The 26,148-nt window shown below is 44.9% G+C and overlaps 1 protein-coding gene across 1 annotated transcript in view; it reads right to left on the bottom strand.

Annotated features, from left to right (window-relative positions):
- Nucleotides 1-570: 570 nt before the first annotated feature.
- RAB22A (RAB22A, member RAS oncogene family) overlaps nucleotides 571-26,148 on the bottom strand; it is a 36,650-nt gene continuing 11,072 nt past the window's right edge. The window contains exons 4-7 of the mRNA XM_077252800.1: nucleotides 9,700-9,771; nucleotides 8,314-8,420; nucleotides 5,035-5,144; nucleotides 571-1,292 (exon numbers count right to left, since the gene is read on the bottom strand). Coding sequence (XP_077108915.1) covers nucleotides 1,198-1,292; nucleotides 5,035-5,144; nucleotides 8,314-8,420; nucleotides 9,700-9,771 — 384 coding nt within the window. The 3' untranslated portion in view covers nucleotides 571-1,197. The remainder of the gene's footprint in view (nucleotides 1,293-5,034; nucleotides 5,145-8,313; nucleotides 8,421-9,699; nucleotides 9,772-26,148) is intronic.

Raw genomic sequence — 26,148 nt, 5'->3', positions numbered from 1 at the left:
TGGGTCACGTCATAACAATGATATTGTGCCTGTGTATTCAAATCGGAGGAGGTACCGGGGATTTCAGCAGGTAGGAGACGGTTCACAGGGATCCAGCGCATCAATTCGGTCATCTTTACTGAGATAAATTGACAGCTGATCTCACAATATCTTGAAACTGGACACGCCATAATTCAGGGACCCTTTTAACAAAATGAGATTGTCCAAATAGGACTACCCCTTTAAGTATTAATAAAAGATATATCAAGTAAAAGAAAAAAACCTAGCACAGTTCAGAAAAGCATTGAAAGTGGTAAAATAACATTGCTTAAAATATGCACACAAGAAGAACGTGTGCCCATATGAGAGTGATACTTCCCTTTAAGAGGTAACGAAATGTCAAAACAATGCAATCTACACTGCTGATACAATTCAGGCCTTCGCCCTATATTCAGATGTGCCCTGTCCCCTCCTTTTTGCCACCCAAAGGGCTATTCCAGTCTCAGATGGGACCCCCACAGACTGCCTAAAGGAGGAGATTTATGTCCCTTATTTTCTCCTGACTATGGGAACAAGGCCAGAAGTTTTTTTCAAGTTTTTATGTGGCCTTTAATTTCTGCAAAACAAAGATGAAATGAGCGTTATAATCAGCATTTAGGACACACAGATTCTCCAGTGGATTCCTTGCAGATCTGCTGCAAATTCCACAATGGAACATTTCACCTAAGTCTGAACATATACCAGAGACAGTTGGATATGATCAGGACAGGGCACCAGCTTTTGGATTTAAGAATGGATGGTTTCATTCACAGACAGAAAGCAATAATGTAAATACCCATGAAAAGAAAAATAAAATAGGAGGTTGGTCACCTTTGTGATTATATCCAGAAATAAAGTCCTAAAAAGTTCAGATTAACTACTGAATGGTAATCATATCCTATTCTGTTGGGGCTTAATGTCCTCCTAGAGGATAAACATGGAAAACCATGAGTTATAGTGCGAGATAGAAGAGGGTAGAGGGTGAAAGCACAGATTATGTACACGACTCAGCGTCGTAGGCAATAAAAAGATGGACGGTTTATATACAACATTTTCCCTTTAAAGTAGATATAGTCTGTGCAAAGCTGGTAGCGGTGGAAGCATACACACTGTGTGCATAGTGGTATCAGTCCGGAGGAGGCTTGACTGCCATAAAGTCCTGTATACTGGTGCGTCTGGTCAACAGCATCTGTGATCGGCCTCTGATGATTGTCTTCGAAGCTTGAACCCCTTCACAGTGGCGGCGCTGGCATTACCGGAGGGTATCCGTCTACCTAAACGAGTAACGAAAAGGATAACTACAGCTACAGCATTTGAAATATTTCCTTATTCCAGGGTAGAGATAAACAAACCAGAAATGTAAACTTTGAGGAAGGGAGACAGGAAGGAAGGGAGACAGGAAGGAAGAGAGAGACAGGAAGGAAGAGAGAGAGAGAGAGAGAGATATAGATATATAGAGAGATAGAGATATATAGAGATAGAGAGAATGAGAAGCTCCTACACTGAGAACAGTTGCAGTGTGAGGGTCAACGGAAGGACGACGGCCTATTTCCAACAGAGCCGAGGAGTGAGACAGGGCTGCAGCCTCAGTCCAACGCTCTTTAACATCTACATCAATGAGCTGGCGGTGGCCCTAGAGTCCTCCTCAGCACCAGGACTCGCCTTCCATGACACCCAGGTGAAATTTCTGCTGTATGCTGATGACCTCGTGCTGTTATCACCAACCAAGATCATCTGAAAATCCTAGAGACCTTCAGCAGCACATCAACCAGAAGAAAACAAATATCATGGTGTTCCAGAAAAGAAAGCCGAAACCTGCTGGCCATCCTACCTTTATGATAGACAACTGTCCACTTACAGAAACCAACAAGTACACCTACCTGGGCCTAGAACTCAGCCAGTCAGGGATCTTCAAGCAAGCCATAGAGTTACTGAAATACAAAGCACCCAAAACCTTCTACACCATCAGAAGACGTCTGTACCATCACAAGGCACCAATAACCGTCTGGCTAAAAATCTTTGACTCCATCATTGCCCCAATCATTCTGTACGGCAGTGAGGTCTGGGGCCCAGACTCATACCCAAACTTGTCAAAGTTGGACGCTGGGCCGACTGAAATATGCCCCCTAGAGTTCTGCAAGCATCTTCTCCAAGTCCATCGGAGGACACAGTGCCTGCCGAGCAGAGCTGGGCAGATTCCCACTACACCTCGCAATCCAGAAGAAGCAACGGTCATTCAAGGCTCATCTACAAAGTAGTAGTCCCAGCTCCTACTATCACAAGGCCTTCCTACACCAGGAAGCCTCCCAACACAAAGTACCCAAAGCCAGCCTGAACCAAGCAATCAACCTACATGGCCTGACAAAAAAGGCAAAATCCGGAAGATGGTACACAAAGTCAAAGAGGAATATCTCAGCATCTGGATGAATGACAAACAAATCGCAGAAAATGACGATATACCAGAACCTACAGAGGGAGTACAAACAGGCCCCATATCTAGAGAAACTAGAAAACCCCAAAGAGCGACAGATCCTGAGCCGGTACAGATTGAGCGCCCACAGCCTACTCATCGAATCTGGGCGGCACCAACAGAACTACAAGCCCCAAGAGCGCAGATTCTGCCAGCAGTGCCCCCAGGAGGCCGTGGAGGTGCCCCAATTACTCTGCAGTGAGGGACACTCACTTCAAGAGACTGTCTGAACCCCTCCCAGACTTCACCTCCATGGAGGAGGAAGAGAAACTGCAGATAATACTGGGGGAAGAGGAAAGTGCAGCGGCCATAGCAGCGGAATGTCAGTGCCTGCCACAAACTAAGAGGAGACTGATATGTCATGGACTTCTATACCCCACCCTGGACATGCCCCTCTCCTCTAAAAGGAGCCTGATATATCCTGGACCTCTATATGCCTCCCCACCCCCCCCCCCCCCCCCCCCGTCCACCTATTTTTACCATTTGCTTTGGCAATGCTAACATGTAGCCTGACAATAAAGCTCATTTGAATTTGATAGAGCGAGCGAGAGAGAGAGCGAGAAAGAGGGAGAGCGAGAAAGAGGGAGAGAGAGAGAGAGGGAGAGAGAAAGAAAGAGGGAGAGAGAGAGAGAAAGAGGGAGAGAGAGAGGGAGAGAGAGAGAAAGAGGGAGAGAGAGAGAGAGAGAGAGAAAGAGGGAGAGAGAGAGAAAGAGGGAGAGAGAGAGAAAGAGGGAGAGAGAGAGAAAGAGGGAGAGAGAGAGAGGGAGAGAGAGAAAGCGGGAGAGAGAAAGCGGGAGAGAGAAAGCGGGAGAGAGAGAAAGAGGGAGAGAGAGAAAGAGGGAGAGAGAGAAAGAGGGAGAGAGAGAGAGCGAGAGAGAGCGAGCGAGCGAGAGCGAGAGAGAGAGAGCGAGAGAGAGAGAGAGCGAGAGAGAGAAAGAGCGAGAGAGAGAAAGAGCGTGTGTGACAGTCACAACACATGCATGGAGAACCTGTGTGTTGGGCTCTCCATGCATGCCATGCAAGTGTTGTAACTGTCACACAGCCGCGACACATGCAGCTGCGGCACCAAACAGTTGAATATCAGGAGCGCTCCAGGTATTCGGGTTCCCAATGCAGCTATTCGGTAAGCACTATAACTATTCGGATAAGCATTTATCTGAAGCTATTCGCTCATCCCTACAGATAACATAACACAGGATCCACCATTGACAATACGTGATAGTTTTAGCTCCCTCTCTGCACAATGACAGCTGAAAGTTGCCTTGCTGGTTATCAAAAATAAAGGTGAACCCACATTTTTTTTCATTTATTTATAGTGCAGTTGCCAGTTGATCAATACTCCCATCAGCAGCAACTGCTCTCGCTGTTATTAGAAGCAGCAGGTGTAGGCTAATGGGAGTAGTACTCTCTCATCAGCTGTCACATCTGTGACTGGAGGTAAACTTTTTAACGTTGGTCACAGCTGCTGGCGCTTTGACCGGCAGTAATAATCTTACCACCAATCAGAGCCACTGGTGTTTCTTGCGCTGTCATAAAGAGGACTGTGTGGGAAACACCCAATGTTTGTGGTGCCGAACTCAAACAGTAACTCGTGGGTCCATGACCGAACAGTACTTTACTGTTCGGGTTCGCCCATCTCTATCTACCATCAAAATTTTAAAACAAATGATAAAGTAAGACTATACATCACTTTCTGGTTGTAATTAGTTAAAAACAAATGAGTATTACATTTCATTTAGAAATGGTAGAAATTTGCGAATGGTGTTTATTAAAAATCTACTACAGATTTGTGTATAAATATATGTAAACCAGACTGAGTTATCGATGTTATATTCTTCCGGTCTACAACCAAACCCTATGTATAATAGTATAATACTGCAAGCGTTTATTACTCTTTTGCCTTTTGCTAACATTCTCTTGGTATTATTCACACCCAACATGTCATTTACACCTGGAGAAACTTCTGAACAGCCAAATTCAGAGTGATAGACAAAGGGAAAGAAGAAATGGGAATGCCCACTAAGCTCTGAACATGCAGCTCCACAAGCAGGTCTTGAAAATAAAAGAAGCACAATATGGAAGTCAGCCAACAACACAGTGAAATGTGAACCTCTCCAGGTACCCAGCAAAAAGAGTTTTCTCATCTGTCATGTTGCAATGGAGGACATGTTATCACTCAAGAACAAAAATGATGACCTAGGACAGTGCCACCACCAACAGGTCATGTATTCAGGATTTCCTTAGTATTGCACAGGTGATGGAATTCTTGCCTTTCCAGGTAATGCAATGATCACCTGGGCAATACTAAGGAAATCCTGAAAACATGACCTGTTGGTGGCTCTTGAGGACTGGAGTTGGTTAACACTGACCTAGGAAATGTCAAAAATGTTTGATAGATGCGGTTCCTGCCTCTGTACCTGCAAGTATCCCCAGAAGGGGGTTCTCAATCATCTTTCCACCTCATTAGGGTGATACCGTATCAATGAATCAATAGAACCATGTGCACATCTATATGAAGAACTCACCCAATTCTCCTAGCTACTTACTAATTTCTATGAAGAGCTCATTGATGTTGATGGCATTCTTGGCACTTGTCTCCACAAACACAGCATTAATCGAGTCAGCATAATCCTTGGCATCTTTCTCCAGCACTTCTCTAAAAGAAATTGACATAAAAGAATACATTTGGTTACTAGCACAGTTTACTCTAGTTTAAGGGTATGTGCACACCTTGCGGATATGCCTGTGGAATTTTCTGTGCGGATTCTGCATCTCTTGTCAGAAAAAGCAGGTCAAAATCTGCGTGTTTTCTATGCGGATTTTGTGCATTTTTGTTGTGGATTTACTGCGGATTTCATGCATTTTTACCCCTGCAGATTTCTATTATGAATGGGTGCAGAAACGCTGCAGATCCGCACAAAGAATTGACAAGCTCCTTCTTTTAATCTGCAGCGTTTTCGGTGCGGAATTTTCCACACCATTAGCACAGCATTTTTTTTTTGCCATTGATTTACATTGTACTGTAAATCACTTGTGGATCTGCAGCGTTTCTGCGCAGAAAAAAACGTTGCGGATCCGCAGGAAATCTGCAACGTGTGCACATAGCCTTAGGGTGGATACAAACCAAAGTACGATTGGGATGGAGCTGATCACAAGAACCCCCACTTCAAAGAATACAGAAGCAGCCGCTGCAGTACCCAGTACAGTGCCATTCTCATCCATGTGGCGGTGTCTGATACTGCACCTCAGCCACAAATACTTAGACCCGAATACGCAGCACTTCCCTGAAAAAAACTTAAATGGGATTTAAGCGGTCCCTGAACGGGTTTATATTTGTAAATTAGTGTATAGGACGGGTACTCCTCTTCCCTGGTCCAGAGTTAGGTCTATGCTGCTGATCTGCTTTCTATGATTTGGCTGCAGCAGAAATGTCATGTCGACAGTGTAGAGCATGAGCTACTGAGCTCACTGATTGGCTGCAGCAGTGATGTGAGCTGTCGAAGTGACGTTACCGCTGCAGCCAAAGAACAGACCCCAGACTTCAGCCCCTTCACCAATATCAGTTCATGCAAATATCGGAGACCTGTTAGAGGGCTGATTTGCTGTGTAAGACTCTTTACCCTAACCAAGTTGGTCCTTCCAACAATGAAGATTGACTGTTTGCATTATGCTGTAGGTTTTTTTTTGTTTTTTTTTTTCATTGAAAGTGGTAAGTTAAAGGGATTGCCCACTACAGGACGACGCCAGCTTAGTCGATTCAGAAACTGAATGAAAATAAAAAACGTGTGTACTCACCTCCTACATCGGCGCCATTACAGCGATGTCACTGCCGCTGCTCCCGGAGGCGACATGACGTCAAACGTGACAGCTGCAGTCTGTACTATTGAGAAAGACTTATACTAGAGGTCGAAACGTTGCTGCGGTTTCTGTATTTGTGATGCCATAATAAAGCCAGTTGATCATTATTGGATGCTGAAACCAGATTCTTTTATCAGAGCAAATATTGATGAGCTGACCCTCATTACCTGCAGCCAGCACGTGACAACGTCATGTCATATCACAGGAAGCAGTGGCACAGACATCGGTGGAACGGCACCGCTGCAGGAGGAGAGTATACATTGTTTTTATTATAATTCGGGTCATAAATTGATTACGTTGAGGTTGTCCGGTAGTGGACAACACCTTTAGGAATTGGCCACCAAATACTGACAACCATAGACATATCCAGCATAAATCCTGCCTGGTCAAAATGGATATCTAAGATGATAACTTTAGTGAGTCGATTGGCTAAAACCTTGGAAAGAATTTTTATGTTGCGTCTTAATAAAAAGATCAGGCTATATGACTCTACCAATTGTGGATCCTTATCGGGCTTCAAAATACCTCTATGGTAGAAGCATTCATTGATTATGGCAAACTACCCCACTCCTTAACCCTAAATAGAAGCACTCAATCCAATACTATCAATGAGGCAAATTCCTTATCAATGTCCTGGTGATTATATAGGACAAATATATTCCATGGCACAGAACAATCAGCCATACTAGAGTTTATAGTACTGCTTGCTCCTAATCATTGGCCTGTGCAAACATACCATGGGTCAGGAACCGAATGAGCAAAATGCTTGTCTGTCGACTAATCAGATCATTCATGTGGGCCCAAACAGGGAATGTGCTGACAAAAATGTGCAGCCTGTGTGTATGTGGACCATACAATTGTACTAAGGATCGTTCACCCCCAATAGAGTTTGCCATTTGCCCCACGTTATGGGCTCAGTGCTCAGTTTTGGCAGAAAGCTGCCTGTGTGAACCCACCTTTAGGCTATGTGCACACGTTGCGGATTAGGCTTAGGAATTTCTGGTGCGGATTCTGTCTCTCCTGGCAGAAAACGCACCTGCGTTTTTTTGTGCGGTTCCGCAGCGTTTTTTTAGTACGTTTTTGCTGCGGTTTTCTTGCGGATTTGCTGCGTTTTTTACCCCTGCGGTTTTCTATAATGGAATGGGTACAAAAACGCTGCAGATTCACAAAAAAAGAAGTGACATGCTACTTCTTTTAAACCGCAGCGTTTCCGCAGCGGATTTTCCGCAAAGTGTGCACAGCATTTTTTTTTTCTCATTGATTTACATTGTACTGTAAATCAATTGCGGATCTGCAGCGTTTCTGCACTGCAAAAAACGCTGCGGATCCGCAGAGAATTCGCAACGTGTGCACATACCCAAAGTTGGTTTATCATATTATCAAAAGTATTATATGTGAATTGAAAAATGAAAGCAACACAAACATAAAAGATATTAAATGCCCTTGAGTGTTTTTACATTAACCAGATTGGTAGGTCACCCCTCAGTTTGTGTTCTGGTGTGACGCACATATGACCGGCTGGATAATCAAAAGAGAAGCCAGGGATGTCGACAGATACAAGATGGTTTGCAGGGCTCCTGTCCTGCGGGCGTGGAATACCAGACCTCGCCACTGGATCGGGGTTCTGCAAACGTATTTCCTCATCTTCATATGGAACTATCCACACATACAAGCAGGGCTGTGGAGTCTTAGTCGTGGAGTCGGAGCCCATTTTGGTGGAGTCGGAGTCATGGAAATTGAGGAGTCAGAGGTTTGGCTTACCGACACCACAGCCCTGCATGTAAAAAACTGATTACTAGGCCGCTGCCCAGTTAGCACAATATTTTGTAGCATCCAAACAGCAAAAAAACCTCAAAGAATCTCAAAAGGCACAAAGTTGGTTGGGTAAGCGCAGGTAAAATCTCAGATTTTGGTCCAGGACAATCTGGGGAGTAGATCCGCACCATGTATCTCTTACTGCGAGTTACCTGACATCATTCAGATCACATTTGTTTCCAGCTATTGCCACCACTATGTTAGGAGGTCCATGCTGACGTAGCTCTTTAACCCAATTCTTTAGTGTTGTGAAAGTTTCCTGTAAAACATGATTTTGGATCAGTTATTTTTTTTTTTTTTTATCTTTGCAGTAGCTAATAAACAGCAAAAGCAAAAAAAAATGCAAATCTCAGGTGATGGTGGTACAATAAATCTAAATGTATTTGGTCTGTCATGTGTATATGCCATGAGTACTGACAGATATATACCTCAGGTTACAGGCATACATCACCCATTGACTCCCATGTAATCATGCATTTGCACAGAAAAACTCAGTTCTACAATACGTTTCTTTTCAAAAAGTTTTAATACTGTACAATGGCCCAACAAAGGCCAAAAGGACAGTCTTTTGGCCTCCATTGGATGACTGCAGCCCTATGAATACACTTAGCATATGCCGAGAGCTTTTCCCAGCATATATACAAAGTGTACGGCTTAACGTGATGTGAACAGGACCTTAAACAGGATCTGTCACAAGCAAAAACCTGTTATAGTGGATGCATTCATTTAAATAAGCCAGAAGGTGGCACAAGGCAGTGATCAAATATTATTAGAATAAAGCATGGGGGATAAGTAGCTGCCAGACACACATGGAAAACAAGAGGAGAAAATTCAGTCAATCAGATCTTGTTCTCCTTAATATAACAGCACTTCCATAATAACGAAAACAGCCCAGGAATGGAAATAAACCCCCAGGAATTACAATGAAGTGAATAAGAAAACCAGATAAACATCAGAAAATAGTTACTGGATATAATGAAAATAAAACAATTCTTATTAAAAAGATGCCTCTTGTGAGGGACACTGAAGTAACCAGCGTATCACATATGAACAGATGAATACATGTGAAATAAAACAGAGGCATGGCAAATGGAACACTAGTCCCAAATCAGTGACCACAAAAAATCCACCATAGCACATGGACAGAAAATAAACCATTACATAAATATGATCGGGCAACAGTAAGAGGAAGGTATTCTATAGCAATCTTTGCCTTAACATACAGCACTGGGCAGAGATTTGCAGTACAGTGAACGGCCTTGTGTCCCTCCACCCTGACGCGTGTTTTGCCCAGGTTCTTCTGGTGGCGTGTCAGGGTGGAAAATGGGTGCCGCATAAAAGGAGAAACTGACCAATGAAAAGTCATGGTTCAGTGATGCGCACAGCGGGAGGTGGCCCATGATTCTCCAATGTGACTTCATGCATAGTTTGTCCTATTGAGGTCAGTTCCCAGACTAACTTCAGCCAGAGCCAAAAAAAAAAAAAAATGGTGCTGACCCCCAAAAAATCAATACCCTCAAAAGTCAGGTGTTTCTTACCTCTTTTGTGATGTCATAGACTATGATGGCTGCCGCTGATCCCCTGTAGTACATTGGCGCTAAGGCTCGGAACTAAACAAAAAAGGGAACAAACCAAAATAATTACAACAACTTACCACAAACTCTTCCTAATATATAGGAAATATATTAATATGAGTTAGTTCTATTACAGTTCCTATCACACGTTATTAGTATAAAGGTGCATACATATATACACACACTATATGGAAAATGTATTGGCCTCCTCCACATTCCCCATACAGGAGTTTTTATTACCTCCCATTCTAAATGTATAGCCATTAATACAGAGATGGTCCCGCTTTGTATCTGCGACAGCTTTCAATCTTGTGGAAAGGTCCTGACTCACAATCTCGGTTCTAGATCATCCCAAAGATGTTGGATGCACTTGAGATCCGAACTCTGTGCAGCCGGTGATGTTCTTCCTCAGGAAACTCCCCCAGCCATGTCTTTAGGGACCTTGCTTTGTGCACTGGGGCACAGTCATAAGAACATAAAAGGGCCTTCCCCAAAAACTGTTCCCACAAAGTTAGAAGTAAACAATTGTCCAATATGTTTAACTATTAAGATTTCACTTTACTCGAACAAAGGGGCCTAGATGAACCCTTGGAAAACAAGCCTATAGCATTATTCCTCCTCTACCAAACCTTACACCGATACATTGCAGTCACGTAACGTTCTCCTGGAGTTCACCAAACCCAGACTCCTCCATCAGACGCCATTTAGAGAAGTGTGATCCACGAATGCACAGGACATGTTATCATTGCTCCAGAGTCCAGTGGTAGCAGCTTTACACCACTCCATCTGACAGTTGGCATCATTCTAGTGATTTAAGTCTTGCGCGCAGCTGCTCCACCATGGAAACCCATATCATGAAGTCCCCGGCCCGGGACACAGTATTTTTTGAGAATACCAGAGGTTTGAACTCCACAGTTATGGAATCAGCAGAGCGGATTCATACCTAGTAAACTTTTTGACATTTTTTCATGTTACACCCACAAACTAAAATGTATTTTGTTGTGATTTATGTAATCTACCAACACATAGTAGCATGTTCTTGTGAAACTTTAAGGAAAAGATACATGGTTAATTATTTTAAAAATATAAATTTGTAAACTGTGATGTGCATTTGTATTCAGCCCCCCTAAGTAAATACCTTGTAGGACCATCTTTCGCTGTAATTACTACTGCAAGTCTTTTGTGGCATGTCTCTCCCAGCTTTTCACATCTTGAGGCTGAAAATTTTCTTCTTTGTAAACTAGCTCTAGCGCACTGAGATTGGATGGAGACGTCTGAACAGCAATTTTCAAGTCTTGCCACAGATTCTCAGATGTCACAGATTGGATTTAGGTCTGGACGGTGACAGTACCAATCACCCACATCAATATGCTTTTATCAAAACCTTTCCATTATAGCTCTGGTAGTATATTTAGGGTCATAGTCGTGCTGGAAGGTGAACCTACGCCCCAGACTCAAGTCTTTTGCAGCCTTTAACAGGTTTTCCTTCAGTATTGCCTGGTATTTAGCTCCATCCATGTTCTACTCAACTCTGACCAGCTTCTCTGTCCTTGTTGAAAAAAAGAATCCCCACAGGATGATGTTGCCACCACCGTATCTGACGGTGGGGATGCTGATTTCAGGTTGCTGTACAGTGTTAGTTTTCCGCCACATAAAGTTTTGCATTTAGCCCTAAGAGTTCACTATAGTTTCATCTGCCCAGAGCACCTTTTTCCACATGCTAGCTGTGTCCCCTACATGGCTTTTTGTATACTGCTAACAGGAATTCTTATGGGCTTTTTTCAGAATTGGCTTTCTTCTTGCCACGCTTACATAATGGCTAGATTTGTTGAGTATACGACTAAGGCCAGTGTCACACTTGCAACTGAAATGCGAGAAACTCTTGCCTGAATACCCAGCACTGCTGTCAGCACTCGGGACCGGAGTGTGCGGCTGTATGTATTTCTATGCAGCTGAACACTCCGGTCCCGAGTGCCGGCGGCAGCGCCGGGTATTGAGGCGCGAGTTTCTCACATTGCAGTTACAAGTGTGACACCGGCCTAATGGTTGTCCTGTGAACGGATTCTCCCACCTAGGCTGTGGACTTGTGCAGCTCCTCCAGAATGACCATGGGCATCTTGGCTACTTGTCTAATTTGTGCTCTCCTTGTTTGGGATGTCAGTTTAGGTGGACGGCCATGGCTTGGTAGGTTTGCAGTTGTGCCATACGTCTTCCATTTTTGGATGATGAATTGACTAGTGCTCCATGAGATGTTCAGATCTTGGGCTATTTATTTATTTTTATAAAATAACCCTGCTATAGTCTTCTCCACAACTTTATCCCTGACCTGTCTGGTGTGTTCTTTGGTTTTCATGATGCTGTTTGATCCCTAATGTTCTCAAATAAACCTCTGAGGCCTTCACAGAACAGCTGCAGTTATACTGAGAATAAATAACACACAAGTGGACTAAATTTATTAATTATGTGACTTCTAGAGGCTATTGGTCAGTCAGCATTTTATTTAAAGGCATCACACTACAAATGTACGTCACAATTTTCAGATTTATATATTTAAAATATTTAGTTTTAAAACCATGTATCATTTCCTTTGCACTTGACAAATACTTGTTACTATTGTGGTGTGACTGGTGGTCGCGTAGTTAATGGGAGGTATGTGTCACAGGGATGGATGCTCCCTGCAACCCGAAGTATTTTGTCTTTAGTGCACGTGAGCACTAAAGATGTCGTTTAGTGCACCTGGGTCTGGGTTGCGGGTAGCTATGAGAGATGGGAGGGTCTGGCTACCCATATACCTCACCTCTGAGTGGGGGCACTAACTGTACCCTTTTGCCTGCAGGAGTTTGAGAACCTGCAGTAATGTCATGATCATGTGACAGTGCATGTGATGTTACCTCACCTGTGGGTGTGGTTACAGGCTACATAAAGGAGGTGTGTTTAGCACATGGAGTGAGTGTTTGGGAGTCTGTCAGTGTGGACAGATTTCCACGTGTCCTGGCTTGACACTACAGAGTGGTCTGTGTATTGGGAGGAGAAGCCTTTCTATGTCCGTGGCTTCAGATAGAGCCTGAGTGCTGGACATTGCACAGCCTGTGTGCCCACAGGCCTGAGAGAGCAGAGCTCTTCTATGGACATTAATGCTGTGTCGGCCTGATGTACGGACTGTGTACCTTTTTGTTGCTGCCTTGACGGTTTATGGAGCAAATAAACCCACTTGGACATTGAAGAGAATGTGCCTCCTGTTTCTTCCTACGCATCTGAGTGAGTAAAATCCTTACGATTGGTGCTAGACTGCGGGCTATGATCCAAGGAGCACATGTTGCAGCGCTGGCTGATTTGAGCCAGAGGAGTAAACGGTCTGACAACCGTGTGTAATACTGACCGGGGTCAGTGAGAACTGCTGTTTGTGGGATACCTCTGAGGAGAAGAGGGATCCCGGAACCTGTGTGGCCGACACCAACAGGTAACAGACAGGAGTCTGTGCTATGCTGACCGGGGTCAGTGAGAGACTGTGTTTTTCTTATAAAGCACGTGTGCAGGTGTTTGCTGTGGACTGGCGGGTCCATGTATTTTTTTCTTCTCTGATCAACTTGCTCTGGCTCGGCGGGGCCAGGAAGACTGAAGGCGTCTGGCGGTAACTCGGCGGGGTTACGAAGTTTGCTGTGGATTTGCGGGTCCACGAAGTCTGTGCTGGTTACGTGCAGTGCAGTTGCAGCAAGAGGTTCTGCAGCAGCCGAAGTTGCGGTGGCAGCAGCAGTGGTTTGTGATCGGCAGCCGGAGGTGCCAATGATTTGTGTCTGCAGCGGGAGCTGTGGTAGCACCAGTAGGAACTGGTGAGGTGTCGAAAAAGACATTGCTGGACCAGGTCGTGCAGACTCTTAAAGGACCAGTGCCGACCTAGAGACATATACTGTGGAACTGTTGGGGCCTGAGAGTATCGTGGGGAAGTCCACGGGGTGTACCCCAGAGTGGGGTGGTGTCCCTAAAAGGGGGTGGAGTCCCAAAAACGGAGCGGTGACCCAAATAATTATGGTTGGCAAAAAGGGTCTGGGCATCCCAAAAATGGGGCATAATCCCAAAAGGGGGTAGTTGCCCAGAAGGGGGTGGAGTCTCTAAAGGGGGTGGTGGCCCTAAAGGAGAAAATATCCCACAAGGGGGTGGTGGCCCAAAAAGGGGCGGAGTCCCAAAAGGGGATAGTGGCCAAAAAATTGGGTGGAGCTTTCAAAAGGGGCGGCACTGGTTACCTCAGTAGACATGTCTGGGGAACAGCAGTGTTTGTGTTTTACGTATTCCGAGTGTGGCATAGACTTCCCATTTGATGACAGGCCGCAGGTGTGTACTGTTATGTTACACCGTGAAGGAGTATCTGGACTGCTGGACTCAGAGTCAGGTGACTCTTACAGGAACTCCTCTCGTCTTCTGTCTAGCCTAGAAAAAGGTCAATGTTCACTGCCTAGAAAAAGGTCAATGTTCGCTGCATCCATGGGGTCACTGTTGACTATTCTGTAGACAGAGTGATCATTGATATGTCCAAAAGTGTAGAGTGCCAAGATGACGGTATAACACCAAACTTGTTCTACTGCTTTGAGAGGGGCCGGGACTTTGTGATCTTTGAAGACGTATGGGAAGTTGATGAAGTGTGGGGTTGCTCAGAGGAAAGAGGAATGGTCATATTGAAGCCCCACTACAGCAGCAGGCTGTGGGGATTCCTGCTAATGGGATGTGTAAAGACGAGGTAGCGCCAGTTAAAGTCAATAGTCCAGAGTTACGGTTGACCGGAAGAAAGTGTGGGTCTGACACCTGTTTAAGTGGGGACTTGTTGTTCCAGGATGACAGGGTGAGAGGGGGTGACTCCTATTCAGACTGTGACTCTAACGCAAGGGAAAAAGAGTGCAGTAAGGGGGAGCTGAGTAAAAGTGACACATCTTTATCTCTGACAAACCCTAGCACTGAGGTAGTTGGTGATGGGCTGGGGGTAGAACAGACCTGTAGTAGACCCACATCTGCAATGCCCGGAAAGGGTGAAATGGCTCAGTATGATGAAGTACCTGATGCTGAAGAGATGGATAACTCTGAAGTTTCCAAGAGTCAAGAGGTACCTAGGAGTAAACAGACAGAGAGCCCAGGAGAGACCATAGAGGTGGATGCAGAAACAGGTGGAACTCTGAAGAGACAGAGTGTGGGTGGGCAAGAGACCCCATCTGAAAATATAATTAAAGAAGTGGTGGTGCAACATGTGCTGGCCAAAAGCGAGCAGGACCATGAGATAGAGCTGCTTAAAGAAATAGTCGAGTGAGAAAGGGTCCTGAGACAGGTGACTGAGCACAGAGTGGATGAGCTGGAGAAGGAAGACTCTGAGCTCAGAGGTCACCTGTCAGCATGTCAAACCATGAATAAGGCCGTATTGAAAGATATGGAGGTGCTCAGAGAGGCTCAAGAGAAGAATCAGCAGGAGCTTCTCCAGAGAGAGGATGAGCGTCGCTGCCTGGTAGAGAAGCTCAAGATAAAGGAGACTAATCCCCAGCTCCAGAAATCCACGGATGACCGGGAAATCGAACTATTGCGCTCTCCCGATCTGATCGCAATGAAGGAGAGTGAGCTGAAGAGGCTGACCAAAGAAGGGGCCTCCATGGAGGAAGAAATTCAGCAGGGGAAGTGCCACGCAGATGGCCGTACAAAGGACGTCGAGGTCTTGGAAAACTGCGCTGACGCTAAGGACGAGGAGGTCCAATAATATGGCCAAGAAGGTGAGACTTCGGTTTTCAAGTGTGTAATAGAAGTACCCGAAGACATACAAGAAGCGTGCGCCAGTGAGGGGGTGCATGAGGCTTTTAAAAAGGCGGTCGAAGAGTGTAGGGTGCACTGGGCACCTGAGACTCATCAACTGGTCATACTGTCGACTAGGGAAGTCACAGTGAAGCGGGTGGCTGTCCTGAGAGAGATGCATCTACAATGCCTCCACACAAACAAATGATCACGTTGAAGAATGAGGAAGCCGCTCGACGTCTGGAGCTAGCGAGAGAAGCTCAAAATCGGCTCGGCTTGGTGGAAAACATCATTCTGGTACCCAGAAATTTGGTGGGAAAAGTCATCGGAAGGCTTGGGCGAGTGATGCAGGAGATTGTAAATAGATCCGGTGTGAAGAGACTGAGGGTTCTGGGTGATGACAAGGCCCAGGTCGTGGGTGAAGATGGGATGGTTCCATTCCTTGCTGTCGGATCCATGGAGAGTCTTGAGAATATCCGGATGCTCCTGCGGTATCGCGTGGGTTATCTAAAAGAAGTTGAGCAGCTAAGTCGTGAGAGGGAGCAGATCAATATAGAACTGCAGGAATTGGCAAACACATTGCCACCACCTTCAACTCGCGGTATAGAGAGGCGAAGAGGTTCGCATAAGACTGGAAGTCCTCAAGCTGAAGCTAACAGAGGACATAGAGAAAAATGGATGGATTGCTCTCCAGGCAATAAAGACCATGGGAGAAGTGGCCAGCAGAGACATAACAGAAGGTGGCCTGATGGAACAGGTAGAAGCAGTGATGCCTCAGTTAGCTCAGGGCTGAGTGACCAAAGTGGGAGACCCTGTAGCGGACGAAATGACAAAGAGTCAGACCAGACAGGATGTGTGGGTACAAGGGGATTATGCCTACGTACTGACCGATGAGGCGAGGAAGGCCTAATAGATTGTTGATGTTGAAACATGAGGCGACAAAGTCTGATAGCACATTGTTCACAGACAGGGATGTGGTGACAGTGACGGACTATGTCTCAGGAGCTGACGCTCAAAACCAATTGGGAAGGCCCTCTCGACGGATAGAGCAAGGTTATGTGGGTGCCCTGTCTCGAGGCCCTCGGTTTAGGACAAGTGTTCAGCCCCACAGGTTTGAACAGAGGGGGGGGAATATGTGGTGTGACTGGTGGTCGCGTGGTTAATGGGAGGTATGTGTCACAGGGATGGATGCTCCCTGCGATGCAACCCGGAGTATTTTGTCTTTAGTGCACGTGAGCACTAAAGATGTCATTTAGTGCACCTGGGTCCCGGTTGCGGGTAGCTATGAGAGATGGGAGGGTCTGGCTACCCATATACCTCACCTCTGAGTGGGGGCGCTAACTGTACCCTTTTCCCTGCAGGAGTTTGAGGACCTGCAGTAATGTCATGATCATGTGACAGTGCATGTGATGTTACCTCACCTGTGGGTGTGGTTACAGGCTACCTAAAGGAAGTGTGTTTAGCACATGGAGTGAGTGTTTGGGAGTCTGTCAGTGTGGACAGATTTCCACGTGTCCAGGCTGGACACTACAGAGTAGTCTGTGTATTGGGAGGAGAAGCCTTTCTGTGTCAGTGGCTTCAGATAGAGCCTGAGTGCTGGACATTGTACAGCCTGTGTGCCCACAGGCCTGAGAGAGCAGAGCTCTTCTATGGACATTAATGCTGTGTCGGCCTGATGTACGGACTGTGTACCTTTTTGTTGCTGCCTTGACGGTGTATGGAGCAAATAAACCCACTTGGACATTGAAGAGAATGTGCCTCCTGTTTCCTCCTACGCATCTGAGTGAGTAAAATCCTTACACTATGTATTGGTGTATCACATAAAATCCTAATAAAATACATTTAAGTTTGTGGATGTAATGTGAAAAAAAATATGGGAAAGTTTACAGGGTATGAATACTTTTTCAAGGCACTATATGCACTCTGCTCTTCCACACGAGATGACCCCGTTGTGTAACTATGTGGTCTCTACTTCAAAGCTGAGTCGCTGCAGTTCCTTCAACTTTTCAATATTATCACTCACAGGTGATGGTGGAATATTTAGAAGGGAAGAAATGCCATGGCCTGTCTTATTACACCGGTGACGTATTAGGCTATATGCTCATTTTCAGTATTTGCTTGCAGAAATTTCTGAAAGGTTTCTGAATCTCTTGGAAGGAAAAACGCTGTGGTAAAAACACACGTTTTTGTATGCCTTTTTTTGCATATGTTTTAATACACCAATGAAGGCTTTTTTGAGCTTAAGAAATATATTTTTTTTTAAAGTTTGGTGATGTAATTTCTTGGTTCAACACCATCTTTTTCATGCTGACACAGTAGTAGGGCTTGGTGTCAGCAGCTGTCATTTACACCAAGCCCTAGGCTTGGTAATGAAACGGTGTCAGCCCGACACCCCATTAATAAGCTGATAAGTATATAAACAACAAATAGTGAGGTTGCACCATAATATGCAAGGAAGGATTACTCTAGAACATCGAAACTGAATGTTTCCATATGAAATAGGAAAAAATGAAAAAAAGCACTAGATAATGTACACAAGAAATATTTAACTGCAAAAATTGCTATGAAAAAAGGAAGGTACTTCGCACATACATTGGCCAATATATGTGGGCCCAATTGCCACATCAAGGCGCCCTTCATAAATTGGGTCCCTGTCCTGATAGGTCACCTCTCCTGGGTAAAAGCCTACAATTTTAGGTTGCAGGAAAGGACCAGCTAATCTGCTTAAAATCACCTGTGGCTAATGGGAATGGGAGTGCACATGTCCAAAAAGCTGATAACACACACACACACACACACACACACACACACACACACACACACACACACACACACACACACACACACACACACACACACACACCGTCACCAGCCTATGTAGGAGGATTAACAGAACAAACGTACATAGGCTGTAACCGAACAGCAACTGTTGATTTTCAAGAAAAAAAAAATTGCATTTAATAACCAGCACAGGGAAAGCTGAGGGCTGATGTTAACCCTCCATCAGGGGCAACTGATCTGACAGGCGCAGCTCACTTAGTTTCATTTCTCTTATTTTCAGTGGTTTGTCTGGGAAACACCCTCCTCGCAGTACCTTCCTAACTTTGAGGGTATGTGCACACGTCAGGATTTCTTGCTGAAATTTCCTGAAGAAAACTGGAAATTTTCTGCAAGAAATCCGCATGCTTCTTTTCGCATTTTTTTTTCCCGTTTTTTTTTTAGCATTTTGCAAGCGTAATTAGCTTGCAGAATGCTAAAGTTTTCCAAGCGATCTGTAGCATCGCTTGGAAAACTGATTGACAGGTTGGTCACACTTGTCAAACATAGTGCGTGACAAGTGTGACCAACTTTTCACTATAGATGCAGCCTATGCAGCATCAATAGTAAAAAGATATAATGTTAAAAATAATAAAAAAAAGGTTATACTCTGATGGCCCCCGATCTCCTCAGCTGTTGCTTTGTGTGTAGGACCTGCGATGACGTCGCGGTCACATGACCGCGACGTCATCGCAGGTCCTTCACACAGAGCATCTATAGGAATGGAAGAGAGCATGCACCGATGAGAGGCGGGAAGACTCCGGGGCCATCAGAAGGTGAGTATATCACTATTATTTATTTTAATTCTTTTTTTTTACCAATTATATGGTGCCCAGTCCGTGGAGGAGAGTCTCCTCTCCTCCACCCTGGGTACCAACCGCACATGATCTGCTTACTTCCCGCATGGTGGGCATAGCCCCGTGCAGGAAGTAAGCAGATCAATGCATTCCTATGTGTGCGGAATCCCGGCGATTCCGCAAATTAATGAACATGTTGCTTTTTTTTCTGCAATGCGATTTTTTTCGCGGAAAAAAATGCAACATTTGCACAAGATATACGGAATACACTGAAATTAATGGGAGGCATATGTAAGCATTTTTTTTCGCGATTTGATCACGTTTTTATAGCGAAAAAAAAACGCAAAAAATCCTGAATGTGTGTACCTACCCTGAAGGCTGTGTGAAACCTGAGAAGCCTCTTGTGCTGCAGAGCTGCAGGAGATCAGATATCAGTGTTCTGGCTTCTCCGGCTCATTGCCCCTGAACGCGTCACACCTTTGACGGTTAGAATTTGCTGTTTTTATTCATCCCAATTGTTTTTTTAGCTTGTTTTATGAATAGCTAGTGCTAAATTTGTGGATTTGTCATAAAAGGTTTTGTTAGAAATAAGAGTGTGCTTCTCAGGCACATTGCGCCCTAACACATATTCTCTCTCTTGCTTCAGCTTTTCTTCTGAAATGGCGAGGAGAATATTTGACTTGTCCAATGCCCTTCATGTTGAGCAAGTGCAAAATATACTGCTTGATGATGAGACAGACCCCTTACAGCTAGTAGATTTAGGGGAAGAAAGTGACATTGCTTCAGAAGATGATGTGGAAGAATGTCCAGATGTGTCTGATACAGGTCAAGATGGAGAGAGTGAGGAGGATGCTCAAGACATAGAAACATATTACTTTTCTGGTTATTAACCCCTTCATGACCCAGCCTATTTTGGCCTTAATGACCTTGCCGTTTTTTGCAATTCTGACCAGTGTCCCTTTATGAGGTAATAACTCAGGAACGCTTCAACGGATCCTAGCGATTCTGAGATAGTTTTTTCGTGACATATTGGGCTTCATGTTAGTGGTAAATTTAGGTCGATAATTTCTGAGTTTATTTGTGAAAAAAACGGAAATTTGGCGAAAATTTTGAAAATTTCGCAATTTTCACATTTTGAATTTTTATTCTGTTAAACCAGAGAGTTATGTGACACAAGATAGTTAATAAATAACGTTTCCCACATGTCTACTTTACATCAGCACAATTTTGGAAACAAATTTTTTTTTTGCTAGGAAGTTATAAGGGTTAAAATTTGACCAGTGATTTCTCATTTTTACAACAAAATTTACAAAACCATTTTTTTTAGGGACCACCTCACATTTGAAGTCATTTTGAGGGTTCTATATGGCTGAAAATACCCAAAAGTGACACCATTCTAAAAACTGCACCCCTCAAGGTGCTCAAAACCACATTCAAGAAGTTTATTAACCCTTCAGGTGTTTCACAGCAGCAGAAGCAACATGGAAGTAAAAAATGAACATTTAACTTTTTAGTCACAAAAATGATCTTTTAGCAACAATTTTTTTATTTTCCCAAGGGTAAAAGGAGAAACTGGACCACGGACGTTGTTGTCCAATTTGTCCTGAGTACGCTGATACCTCATATGTGGGGGTAAACCACTGTTTGGGCACACGGCAGGGCTCGGAAGGGAAGGAGCGCCATTTGACTTTTTCAATTAAAAATTGGCTCCAATCTTTAGCGGACACCATGTCGCGTTTGGAGAGCCCCCGTGTGCCTAAACATTGGAGCTCCCCCACAAGTGACCCCATTTTGGAAACTAGACCCCCCAAGGAACTTATCTAGAAGCATAGTGAGCACTTTAAACCCCCAGGTGCTTCACAAATTGATCCGCAAAAATGAAAAAGTACTTTTTTTCACACAAAATTTCTTTTAGCCTCAATTCTTTCATTTTCACATGGGCAACAGGATAAAATGGATCCTAAAATTTGTTGGGCAATTTCTCCTGAGTATGCCGATACCTCATATGTGGGGGTAAACCACTGTTTGGGTGCACGGCAAGGCTCGGAAGGGGAGGCGTGCCATTTGACTTTTTGAATGGAAAATTAGCTCCAATCGTTAGCGGACACCATGTCGCGTTTGGAGAGCCCCTGTGTGCCTAAACATTGGAGATCCCCTACAAGTGACCCCATTTTGGAAACTAGACCCCCCAAGGAACTTATCTAGATGCATAGTGAGCACTTATAACCCCCAGGTGCTTCACAGAAGTTTATAACGCAGAGCCGTGAAAATAAAAAATAATTTTTCTTTCCTCAAAAATGATTTTTAGCCCAGAATTTTTTATTTTTCCAAGGGTAATAGGAGAAATTGGACCCCAAATGTTGTTGTCCAGTTTGTCCTGAGTACGATGATACTCCATATGTGGGGGTAAACCACTGTTTGGGCGCACGGCAGGGCTCGGAAGGGAAGGCACGCCATTTGGCTTTTTGAATGGAAAATTAGCTCCAATCATTAGCGGACACCATGTCGCGTTTGGAGAGCCCCTGAGTGCCTAAATATTGGAGCTCCCGCACAAGTGACTCCATTTTGGAAACTAGACCCCCAAGGGAACTTATCTAGATGTGTGGTGAGCACTTTGAACCCCCAAGTGCTTCACAGAAGTTTATAACGCAGAGCTGTGAAAATAATACATGTGTTTCCTTTCCTCAAAAATATTTTTTTTAGCCCAGAATTTTTTATTTTTGCAAGAGTAACAGGAGAAATTGGACCCCAAAAGTTGTTGTCCAGTTTCTCCTGAGTACGCTGATACCCCATATGTGGGGGTAAACCACTGTTTTGGCACACGTCGGGGTTCGGAAGGGAAGTAGTGACGTTTTGAAATGCAGACTTTGATGGAATGCTCTGCGGGAGTCAGGTTGCTTTTGCAGAGCCCCTGATGTGCCTAAACAGTAGGAACCCCCCACAAGTGACCCCATTTTGGAAACTAGACCCCCCAAGGAACTTATCTAGATGTGTGGTGAGCACGTTCAACCCCCAAGTGCTTCACAGAAGTTTACAATGCAGAGCCGTGAAAATAAAAAATCATTTTTCTTTCCTCAAAAAAGATGTTTTAGCAAGCAATTTTTTATTTTCACAAGGGTAACAGGAGAAATTGGGCCCCAATATTTGTTGCCCAGTTTGTTGTGAGTGTGCTGGTACCCCATATGTGGGGGTAAACCACTGTTTGGGCACACGTCAGGGCTCGGAAGGGAAGTAGTGACATTTGAAATGCAGACTTTGATGGAATGGTCTGCGGGCATCACGTTGCATTTGCAGACCCCCTGATGTGCCTAAAAAGTAGAAACAACCCACAAGTGACCCCATTTTGGAAACTAGACCCCCAAGGAACTTATCTAGATGTGTGGTGAGCACTTTCAACCCCTAAGTGCTTCACAGAAGTTTATAACGCAGAGCCGTGAAAATAAAAAATAATTGTTCTTTCCTCAAAAATTATGTTTTAGCAAGTAATTAATTTTTTATTTTTGCAAGGGTAACAGGAGAAATTGGACCCCAACAGTTGTTGCCCAGTTTGTCCTGAGTACGCTGGTACCCCAAATGTGGGGGTAAACCACTGTTTGGGCGCACGTCGGGGCTTGGAAGGGAGGGAGCACCATTTGACTTTTTGAACGCAAGATTGGCTGGAATCAATGGTGGCGCCATGTTGCGTTTGGAGACCCCTGATGTGCCTAAACAGTGGAAACCCCTCAATTCTAACTTCAACACTAACCCCAACACACCCCTAATCCTAATCCCAACTGTAGCCATAACCCTAATCACAACCCTAACCCCAACACACCCCTAACCACAACCCTAACCGCAACACACCCGTAACCCTAATTCCAACCCTAATCCCAACCCTAACCCTAATCCCAACCCTAACCACAACTGTAACCCCAACGCACCCCTAACCCTATCCGTAACCCTAACCACAAGTCTAATCTTAACCCTATTTCCAACCCTAGCCCTAATTCCAACCCTAACCCTAAGGCTATGTGCCCACGTTGCGGATTCGTGTGAGATTTTTCCGCACGATTTTTGAAAAATCTGCAGGTAAAAGGCACTGCGTTTTACCTGCGGATTTACAGCAGATTTCCAGTGTTTTTTTGTGCGGATTTCACCTGCGGATTCCTATTGAGGAACAGGTGTAAAACGCTGCGGAATCCGCACAAAGAATTGACATGCTGCGGAAAATACAACGCAGCGTTTCTGCACGGAATTTTCCGCACCATGGGCACAGCGGATTTGGTTTTCCATAGGTGTACATGGTACTGTAAACCTGATGGAAAACTGCTACGAATTCGCAGCGGCCAATCCGCTGCGGATCCGCGGCCAATCCGCTGCGGATCCGCGGCCAATCCGCTGCGGATCCGCAGCCAAATCCGCACTGAGTGCACATGCCATAACCCTAACCCTAACCCTACCCGTAACCCTAACCCTACCCCTAGTTCTAACCCTAGTTCTAACCCTAACCCTAGTGGAAAAAGAAAAAAAAAATATTTTCTTTATTTTATTATTGTCCCTAACCTATGGGGGTGATAAGGGGGGGGTTTATTTATTTTTTTTATTTTGATCGCTGTGATAGAACCTACCAGAGCGATCAAAATGTACTTTGTAATGAATCTGCCGGCCGGCAGATTCGGCGGGCGCACTGAGCATGCGCCCGCCATTTTGGAAGATGGCGGCGCCCATGGAGGAGGCGGACGGGCACCGGGAGCCTCGGTAAGTATAAGGGGGGGGAGATCGGGGCACGGGGGGGGGGGGCGTCGGAGCACGGGGGGGTGACATAGGAGCACGGTGGGAGCGGACAGGAGGACGGGGGAGCGGAGCACAGGACGGGGGAGCGGAGCACAGGACGGAGGGGACTACGGGACAGATCGGTGGCTTGGGGGGGCGATCGGTGGGGTGGGGGGGGGGGGTCACTTCAGTATTTCCAGCCATGGCCGATGATATTGCAGCATCGGCCATGGCTGGATTGTAATATTTCACCAGTTTTTTAGGTGAAATATTACAAATCGCTCCGATTAGCAGTTTCAATTTCAACAGCCAATCAGAGCGATCGTAGCCACAGGGGGGTGAAGCCACCCCCCCTGGGCTGAAGTACCACTCCCCCTCTCCCTGCAGATCGGGTGAAATCGGAGTTAACCCTTTCACCCGCTCTGCAGCGACGCGATCATTCCATGACGCCACATAGGCGTCATGGGTCGGATTGGCACGGGTTTTCATGACGCCTACGTGGCGTCATGGGTCAGGAAGGGGTTAAACATTTTTTTTTCCACCTGATTATGTGTATTCTCATTTATTACATTCCTATTAAGGTAACTGATCACTTTTAGAGCATTGAAATTTTTTAAAAAGGAAAATATAGCCAATTTTCTAGCCTGTGCCGGACAGGCGCAATGCCCCTAAACTCGTTATGAAACATATTGCCCCTGACGGAGGGTTAATATTCTGGGAAGGAGCCAATAGCCATAAAGGTTCCTAGGCTAATAATATCAGCTCACAGCTGTTTGCTTAGCCTTTACTGGCTAGTTTACAGGGGGACCCCAGAAAAAAATTAACGTAGGGTCACCCTATAAAATTTAACTAGCAAAGGCTAGGCATACAGCTGCGGGCTGTTATTAATAGCCTAGACATCAGCTCTCAGCTGCCCCAGAAAAGGCACATCTACAAGATGTGCCAAATCTGGCGCTTAGCCTTGCTCTTCCCACATGCCCTGTAGCGGTGGCAAGTGGGGTTCATATTTGTGGGGTTGGGTTCACCTGTGTATTGTCAGGTGACATCAAGCCCACAGGTTAGTAATGGAGAGGCATCTATAAGACAGCTATCCATTAGTAACCCCATAGTTAAATTGTAGAAAAACACCGACACCCAGAATAAAGTCCTTTATTTGAAATAATGACACAGACTCCTTTAATGAATCTTAATTATACCATACTCACCAAACGCCTAATCCACTGACACCAACGTCTCCTGCAACAAAAATAAAATAATAAACAACAATATTCCTCACCTGTCTGCCGAGAAGATAATCCATAATGTCCCACAACGATCCTGCTGACTTTGAGAGCAGTCACTAATGTAAAGACAGCCGGCGATACACTGCGGGATCGATTACCTCCTGCCAGTGTCACTGAGCTTCCGTAAGACAGTTCTCTCTCAGCAATGCCGTAAGTGAGAGCACCGGAGCTGATCAGCTGATGAACTCTGGTGACCTCTCTCACGACAGATGAGTTATACACTGCGGGATCGAGTACCTCCTGTCCATGTATCGCCGATGTGACTGTTCTACATGAGAGATCGCCGTGGGACACTCGGGATTATGTGGACTACGGCCAGCAGGTGAGTATATGGTTGTTTACATTTTTTTCTAGGAAATGAGGGCATCGGGGATTTGGTGTTAGGTAAGTATAATTTTTTTTATTTTTACTTGAATATGTAGTCATATCAGCCCACGCCTGCTGACCTGCAGTAACTTTTTTACAGCAGGTCACCATTGAGAGTCACAGGCACAGCTGAATGGGACTGAATGAAAAATAGACTTAAAGTTCACACAGGACTTTTTTGCTGCGTATTTTTGCTGCTTTTTATGCTAATTTTCAGCTGCTTTTTACAGTACCAGCAAAGCCTATGAGATTTCAGAAATCTCATGCACACACATTGGGTTTTTGCTTGATCAGTATTTTGTGCTTTGCTGCGTTTTTTTTACATAGAGCATGTCACTTCTTTCAGCGTTTTTGCTGCGTTTTTTCACCTATTGACTTGAATGGGTGTTGAAAAAAACGCAGCAAAAACACAGCAAAAACGCAGGTATCATTATTTGCTGCATTTTTGCTGCTGAAAATCCAAGGACATTAGCCTGGAAAAAGAGAAAAAACGCACCAAATACGCACCAAAAAACGCACCAAAAACGCACCTATAATCAGCTGAAAATTAGCATAAAGAAACGCAACAAAAATACGCAACAAAAATACGCAGCAAAAAAGTCCTGTGTGAACTTACCCTTAAATGATAAAGTATA

The sequence above is a fragment of the Ranitomeya variabilis genome, chromosome 4, assembly GCF_051348905.1.
Source record: "Ranitomeya variabilis isolate aRanVar5 chromosome 4, aRanVar5.hap1, whole genome shotgun sequence".
Taxonomy (NCBI): domain Eukaryota; kingdom Metazoa; phylum Chordata; class Amphibia; order Anura; family Dendrobatidae; genus Ranitomeya; species Ranitomeya variabilis.
This window is presented reverse-complemented; position numbering and strand designations above follow the sequence as displayed.